General features: G+C 37.9%; 1 protein-coding gene across 1 annotated transcript; it reads right to left on the bottom strand.

The window, feature by feature from the left end:
* Positions 1–551: 551 nt before the first annotated feature.
* On the bottom strand, positions 552–8,091 carry BAG6 (BCL-2-associated athanogene 6). Its single transcript, XM_089800776.1, has 3 exons — positions 7,788–8,091; positions 3,601–5,933; positions 552–2,744 (listed from the first exon to the last, which is right to left on the bottom strand). The coding sequence occupies exons 2-3, from the start codon at positions 5,866–5,868 to the stop codon at positions 1,497–1,499; spliced, it is 3,516 nt and encodes a 1,171-aa protein (XP_089656902.1). The 5' UTR covers positions 5,869–5,933; positions 7,788–8,091; the 3' UTR covers positions 552–1,496.
* Between the last annotated feature and the right edge of the window lie 212 nt (positions 8,092–8,303).

Here is an 8,303-nt window from a genome sequence, read left to right on the forward strand (position 1 = left end):
TGTGCCGGGCTGTAGAAACTGGGGAAGTTGATCAATGCTTTTAGTAAGTTAAGTTGGCCCAAATTCTCAATATTATGGGCCGAACTGTAAAAAGGATTGTGCATCTAGATGTTACAGGTAAACCTTCGGCTAGCTTTCTAGTCTGCTGCCTTGCCATTAAGGATCAGATCATCAGACTCTAACAAATGATATAGGACCGAGCAATTTAGCTTACCAAACACAATGGGCTAACAAGAATTATAAATTAGAAACTAACATATTTAATAATCCTTCTGTCTGGCTTCTATTGCGTTCTATTCAAATTACTTCATATTTCTTGTATTTGACCCGAAAGGAAAATGGTCTGAATGTACGTAATTTGATATTAGCATTTGAGTCTTCAATTTATTTCATTTGCTTTTTCCGCAAGCCAATATATAACCAAAATAATATATATACTCAGAATATGGTTCTCTAGCTTGGCTCAGAAACAGTTAAAATTACAAGATAAAAAATCCCATGAAAACAACCAAATGAGAATAACGATCCATTCAAAGGAATGCTACACATGATTTAATACCACAAATAAACATCATAGATTATATATTGAGGAAATAGCATGCCATGCTACACACTTACATCTTATTTAAGAAGCACAATGTAAATAACAGAACAATAACGCGTTTTTTTATAGTTCAAGCAAAGCCAGAGGCTGTCACTAAGACTGGAGGGCTGGAGCATTCTTAGTGTTCCTTTCAGCTCTGTGCCTCCTCAGTCTCAATTGCCCCGCCCTGGCCTTCCTCGTTTTCTCCCCTTTGCCAAGCTTACTCTCCAAATGTTTTATTTTGTCGTTAAGCTGAGCAATTGTGGACATTTGCAGCTTTTCAGCTTCCACCAGTTTCTCTACCATTTGCTTCAGTTTCTCATTTTCATCCTCCCACTTATAATGATCTTGGTTCCTTTCAGGATTTGAAAATTTAGGTTCTGAGTAATGGATGCTTGTAGAGTTCTCAAGATCTTGATCTTTTTTATTGACCGAGTTACTTATCACAAGTGTGCCTGCGAAATCAGATGCCTTGGATTCTATATCATCAGTCACTTTGCCGCATCCTAAGACATGTTCCTCACTTGAAAGGGGGAGATCATTTTTAGTGTTGCTCATAGCAGAATTAGCATATCCTGTTGGGAGAGCCTCGATGGGTTTATCAACGACTGAATCGCATGATCCTTCACCCACGGAAGCTTCAAATTCTCCCTTTACACTCATATTTTCTGCTACATCTAAAGCCTTCTCCATTTTGTTCAAATTGGTTTCTTCAAGATCATCAGAATGGGAAACAAAGAAGGTGTCAGAAATCACCTGAGAGGAAGTCTCGGTAATGAATTCCACATTGCCGTCTCCTGCAGTTTTCTCTGGAAGAGCATCTTCCGGTTCTTTGCTTTCGCATATATCCAATGGAAGCCCAGATACCTCAACCTTCTCGGTGTTGATTTGAGTTTCAGGTTCTGCCTTCAGCTCAATGGGCATCACTTCTTCTTGGTGCAGAGTTAATTTTGTCTGAAACATTTCTATTCTCATCCAAGATGTTTGAATTGACAGGACTAACCTCTTTTTCTACTGCAAGAGACTGGGCTGAGTCTGGCGCATTGAAGTTGTTAGGTTCCGGTTTCTCCTCTACAGTAATATTTCCCATAGATGCTTCAGACTTCTCTACCTTAGCCTCAATAAGCATTGTTCTCGCTTCTGGCTCGAGAGTAACATTCTTCTCGAAATCTGGAGCCTGAATTGATGTTTTGCATATGTCATTCTCTACGGCAGGAGGCAGAGTTGAATTTGGTTCTTTGAGGTCATCAAGTTCATAATTCTCCTCTCTATCAACAAAATCATTCTGAGGTGATGATTTTGACTTATCTTCTTCAGGCTCAAACCCAATAACCTTCATTTTTTCTCCTTGCTCCAAAGTAGCAGTCTCCTGCAAAGTATTTGCCTTACTATCCAATGCAATCGAACTGTCTGAAACTTCAGCTTCTTGCTCTTGATCAAGAATTGATGATGCACAGATTTCGTTGCCTTCAACAAGCGGCAGGGCTGAACCTTCCTGCTTGAGGTTATTAGGTTCCGATTTATTATCTTCCTCCAGAGAGGATACCTTAAGAGCTGTTTCCGACTTGTCCTCTTCCCCCCGAGTGATCTTCTGAAGAGGGGTCACTGCCTCGTTAACTAATGAAATTGTCTGCTCTGAAGTGACGAGTGACTTTCTTTCATTTGAAAAATTTTCATCCTGATTTTCTGTGTCTCCATTCTGCAGATCTATCTTGTCGACTTCAATTTCCCGGTTATCAGAATATTTCTCTGTCTCCTGCTCGACGGGTACATTGTCATCTACAGTTTCTCTGTTGTTGTTAATTGTATTTTCAGCATCCTCTTTACTTTCAGCTTTTTCCAATGAAAAAATATTCCCTTTCCCATCATTACTTACTACTGCATTTCCAATTTCAAATGAATCATGCTTGGCAGCTTCTTTCTCCTTTGCATTTCCATCTTTTTTTATTTCATTCTCACTTTCTTGATTTTCTAAACTAATGCCTACCAAATTATTACAGGAATCCTCAGTACCGACTGTTTCATTCTCTCTTCCATGCATCATACATGGCCGCAATGGACTGGAACGAGCCTCTTCCATAAGAGTGTCCAGTCTTTCCTGCAGTTGAACAAGCTCTCGGGCCAAAGATTTTCTAACGTCTCTAACCACTGGATGCAATCCCTGTAAGCACATATTGAGATTATCCTCAAACGCTCAACGGAAGCCAGAAATTAATTTGCATAATATCAAAAATAACTTTCTGAATACATTTCATATAGGCTAGTTGAGCTTAAAATTAAATATTTCAACAGAAATGAAAGGTCATAACCTATAGTTCCTGAACACCCAAACATTATTTTCGAAATTATAATTGAATGCCTTTCATGGAAAATAGAAACGATTCATGTAACACATAAGCCATCACATCCACACTATCAACATAATGGAACCATGAATCTTGGAAACCAGCAAAGTCGAAGATTTTAAGGCAATCAAGCTTTAACAATCTAGTCAGAAGTATAATAGTTAAGCAGTGCAACTAAATATGCGATATCAAGATAATTAAAATGTATTCTGTTATCGAATATTAGCTATATGTTTGAATTAGATTGGAGAGATGGCAATAGAAAAGTTATCTAACGGACACGAATAGGTTCAGGGAGCGGGTAAGTCTGGTGTCCAAAAGACTGCATCAGCTCCGGTAATTCAGAGAGCAAGAATTACTTTTTAACAGGCAATTTTACTGACCAGGGATTGCACCCCCAGAACAAACTCTCCAGCTTTCCAAGCCCAATTATTATCGCTCAGTTGGCAGAACACTATATTAAAAACTTTATTCAAGTGACACAAAACAAACCCCCTTGGTTACAGAGTGAAAAACTACACGGGGCAATCTGACTACAAACATTTAGAATCAAACGGTACACACATACTTGAGTTATTTAGTAAGAATACTTTTAAAATCATATGATAAATTCTTGAATTCTACATACAGTTAGTAATTAAATAGAGTACTTAAATGAAAATGAACTATTACCTGAATAGTATCTAGTTGAAGCAGAAGCCCCATCAAAGTTTCGCTTATTTTCACCTTTATTTTATCATCTCTCCTAAGCTCTTCTCCAAATTGAGGGCTTATGATTTGTTGTTTAAGCTGCTCCATCCGGTGCCTGATCTTGGCAATTTCATGAAGCTTTCTCAGAGGCTGCAACTTCCGTACTTGCCATCCACGGTACACGGCCTGGATACGTAAGGCAGCTTCATCCTTACCAAGCTCTGTTTTTGTAAATCCACCATCCATACTGTGTGCAATTAAATCTTGGTCAACCTTTTTAACTTTGCTATCAAGCAATAATTTTTTTTCACGTTCATCAGCAGGCTTGGAAACTTTTGAACTTTCATTTTGCTCGGCCTTTTTTCTTTCGTCATCAACCTTTGAAACCATCGAACTTGTGTTTTCATCAACTTTCATTGTTTCACCCTCATGCTTGGAAGCTTTTACACTTGCATTTTCCTCGGCCTTTTTTCTTTCCGCAGGGATATTGGAAGCATCAGGTTTACCATTTTGCAATGAGGCATTGCTTGCGAAATCATTATTCTTATGAGGAGGACTGGGAAACCTTGAAGAACACTTGCCATTGACTTTCTTCCCAGGAAGAGGATCAACTCTGAGACACACGGGAGGAAGCTTGGAAGCCCTAGGTGAGGACACCTTATGATTGTCTGCAACCTTTTCCGCTGTCTTCTGCTCCTGTGCCTGCGAAGAATTTTCTCTCTCTGGTTGCTTCACAGGAATGTCTCTTGCTCTCATCTCCAAAGCATTTTCCTTTGACTTTTGCACTTCAGCAGATTTTTCTTCTTCCAATTGCTTCACAGGAATGTCTCTTGCCTTTATTTTCGTAACATTTTCTTTTGCCTTCTGATCTGCTGTAGATTTTCCTCCTCCTAGTTGTTTCACAGGAATATCTCTTGTTTTGGTCTCTTTTCTAGCTTCTTCGGGGCTTTGTTTTTCGTTCACTCTTCCAACCTCCTGCACAATTACAGGTCTATCTCCTGATTCATTCATTTTCTTCTGCTCTTTTTCAAAGCCTCCACTCTTAGTCACTTGCTCGGGATTCCCAATATTCAAATTGCCTTCTCCTACCTCTTCCACATGAACATCTCCTGTCCTTTTTTCTTTGCTTGCCACTTCAATTCCCTGTTTTTCATCCCCATTTCCAAACTTCTGAACAAATGCAGGCCATTTTTTAAGATCTCGATTCAGCGTCCCTTCTTGAGAGTTTGCCATCTTGAGGTTCTCTTCAGGAATCCAGAGAACAGGGAAAGGATGAGATTTCCCCTCCGGAAAAGAGTTCCCTTTATCTTTTTGTTCTCCTTGAAGCCTAGGGATCGAGTCAACTGGAATCCAATATCCAGGAAACTTATTCATATTTTCATTTCCTTCAAACTGAGAACTCTTCTTAGATTCTTCCATAGATTGAGGTCCGAGGCTTGGGTCGAAGGGGATCCAATATCCAGGAAGTTTGTTCTTACCTTCTTCCCACCCTATAGACTTGGAGTTCATGTCGAACGGAACCCAATTCCCGGGTAGCCATCTCCCCAGGTCCTTATCCCCCTCGTTTCTGTTCCAGTTCACAGGAACCCAGTAAACTGGATTTCTACTTCTCCTTTCAGGAGCTTTACTCTGCCATTCCAAAGGATTAAAACACACAGTAGGCCCGGCTAATTCCTTCATATTCTGTGTCCTTGTCTTCACATCCTCCTCAGAGGTACCGTCCATTAGTTGTTTCCGTTCATCTCCCTTCATAGCCCTTGTCTCCGGTTCGCACCCATGATTCGGGCATCCACAGCAGTGGGGTTTCACCTGTCGGTTTTCCCAGGGATCTGATGCTGATCCATAGGCCACAGGCACAAACCTCATTGGATACTCGTCCGGGTGCCAAAACTGGTCGCCTGGATGAAAAGGCCTAAATACAAAAGGCCCACTGGCGGCAGGAGTAGGATGAGGATAAACGTAGATGGGCCTTAAATCTCTGCCAAAACCCCTGCTAAAATCTCCACCAAAATCGTTGGCGTCTCTTTCATAACATCTGGGATCCCAATCTCCATACTTCGGCAGATGAGAATAATATCCATCTTTCACAGGCTGAGGATAATACCAATAAGGTCCTTCACAGTTACCATAGCCCCATTCTTCGGGTCTTGGTTCTCTGTAACAGTAAGGAACCTCCCATTTTGGTTGAGCTTCTATATTTGTTGGAGCCCAATAGTAGGCAGGATACGGGCGCCTATAAACAGGGTTCATTGTTGGAGCAGTATAATTGGATTCAAACAGATTGTAATTACTGAATTTAAATTATCAATGTTTATCTGCGAATACCAGAGAAATCCTCAAATAAGTAAATTGCACAAGTTCTATCGCAATAATGTAGAAACTGAGTTGAGTAATTCAATTCAGACAAATTTACCTACACAACACAAATGTACGCTTTAATCCGCACTTTCTAAAGATAAGAGCACAGAAAATAAACAAACAATTCTCTTTTTACCAAAAAAACACCTACTAATTTCACTATGCACACGAATCTATCGAATTCAAACCAATATATTTTCCAAATCCAAAGAACTCGACTATCCTCATACATTTCTTCTTACCTCGACAAGACATCCCTTGAAACCTATATTATTCAATGGGCTAATACCAAATTCATTGTTGACGAGAATCTACACACCTTGGTGACCACAAACTAAGTGTTCTAATAATTTCACGCCAAATTATCTACAGGAACCAAACAACTCTCTCAAACACCTCCAAAGCAAATTTTCTTATTTATTTCTCCTTCGATAATCCCATCCTAAATATTTTAAATACAGACAGACCGAAACTTATCTTCATATTACACAAACTAACACACAGACCAAACAGAACTTATCTCACATTACCATGTTTAGAAAAAAAAAAAACGCAAAATGAAATTCCTCACTGCTCAAATCAATTTTTTTCATTATATAGGTGTTTGATCTTTTCTCACAAATGTATAGATAGGAAACAAAAATATTACTCAACGAACACACACAAGTAGGAGTGCCTTTTGCACGAATACATAGCTGTCATCAATTTTTTACATCAATGTTTCAGAGCATGTTTAAGATCCATAAAATAATATAATAAACTATCAAACGTTATCAGAAGAGAATTCTCAGATCATCATGGAGGTGCGATTTTATCCGACTCATCCATGAAAAATTGATTAAACAACCAAATTAAAAATCAATCTAATCAAATAACAAATTTTTATTAAAACATTTCTATTAAGGAAATTTTTCGTAAATCTTATACTATTGAGATTTCAAATGTCTAATTAATTTAATATATTCATAATTTAGAGGAAAATGTTCTGCAGAGAGGTGAGACACGAAACAGGAGAGTTTAGTCCATTACAAAGATCCAAAACTCTTTTCCCCTCACAAACTATCACTATCAATACACAAACAAAGAAAAACTTAATAACGATTGAAAAAACTAATATATATTTTTCAATTACAATTGAACACAATCCTTTTTCCTTTATGAATTCCACGCAATACACTCATTTATAAAAATTATGACAGTATCATGTTTTATACTGCGAACTGAAAAAACCTCTTCCATTCGATCATTTGAAAAAAATACATTTCAACCAGTATCTCCACCTCACCAAATTCATCTACCACTACAAACTCCAAAACACAATTAATTAAAAAGATGGATCGTTTTCTTCATTTAAATTCTAAAAGCTTTTGTTTGACAATTTTACGGGTAGGTTATGTAATAGTTTATTCATCTATTACACAGTCAACTGAGAAAATTATCAAACATCATCTAAGGATTGTAGAAATCCGTTCTGTTTAATGGAAAAGCGTTTCTTCCTTCAAAGTCGCTATAAATTTTGAAACACAGTCTACAGATATGCTGCTAGGCTAAGAGCTTTGTTCAATTCGCATATTTACTGATCGATATAAAAAGAAAAGAAGAAATGATTCCCGACTCCAGATTTGGTTTCTTTGATTGAAATTTAATTACATTTAACGCAATGACATTATTTTCATACCTTATATGATTCAATTATTATTTAGCTGTTATATAGATCCGGCCCTTAAGATCAATACGGAATACATAATTTCATATCAGAGATTCAAAGGATAAGAACACATTTAATTCGATCGAAGGATTCGAACTCGTACCTTTTTGGAGCTTACGAATGATCGATTTAAAATCTATTCCACACCACCTGATTTAGCACTAAACGATGCAAACTTTCCGCACGATTTCGTGAATCTCCGAACTTGGTCTGACAATTGTAAATTTGTAGCTCTTGACAGTTTTGTTCGCTTCTCAGGAGTAGTGTTATATAGAGTTAGTTTTCCATTTTCCCGTTGTTTCGTGTATGTTCTTCAGGCCTCCAGAAACGTCCTGAACTTGCTATTTTATTTTCTTTTGATAATTTCATCTAAATATTTTGCAACGTGTAATTTTCAAAATGTGGGACACATTGGGCGTGAGAAAGCGCTGACATGTCGAATTCTTAAAGATCAATTTAGATTTTCCGGGAGTGCGCGTTCTTATCGGAACTTTCTGAAGGAAGTCGTGCATTATTAGTCCCGGCTGTCCGGTGTCAATTAAATTCTCCAATGCCAAAATTCTAAATCCCTGGAGTTTGGGGTATTTTCATTTAAAAATAAAAATAAAAAATAAAATCA

This window comes from Cupressus sempervirens, chromosome 9 (assembly GCF_028749045.1).
Source record: "Cupressus sempervirens isolate cs-2001-9-10 chromosome 9, ASM2874904v1, whole genome shotgun sequence".
Classification (NCBI taxonomy): Eukaryota; Viridiplantae; Streptophyta; class Pinopsida; order Cupressales; family Cupressaceae; genus Cupressus; species Cupressus sempervirens.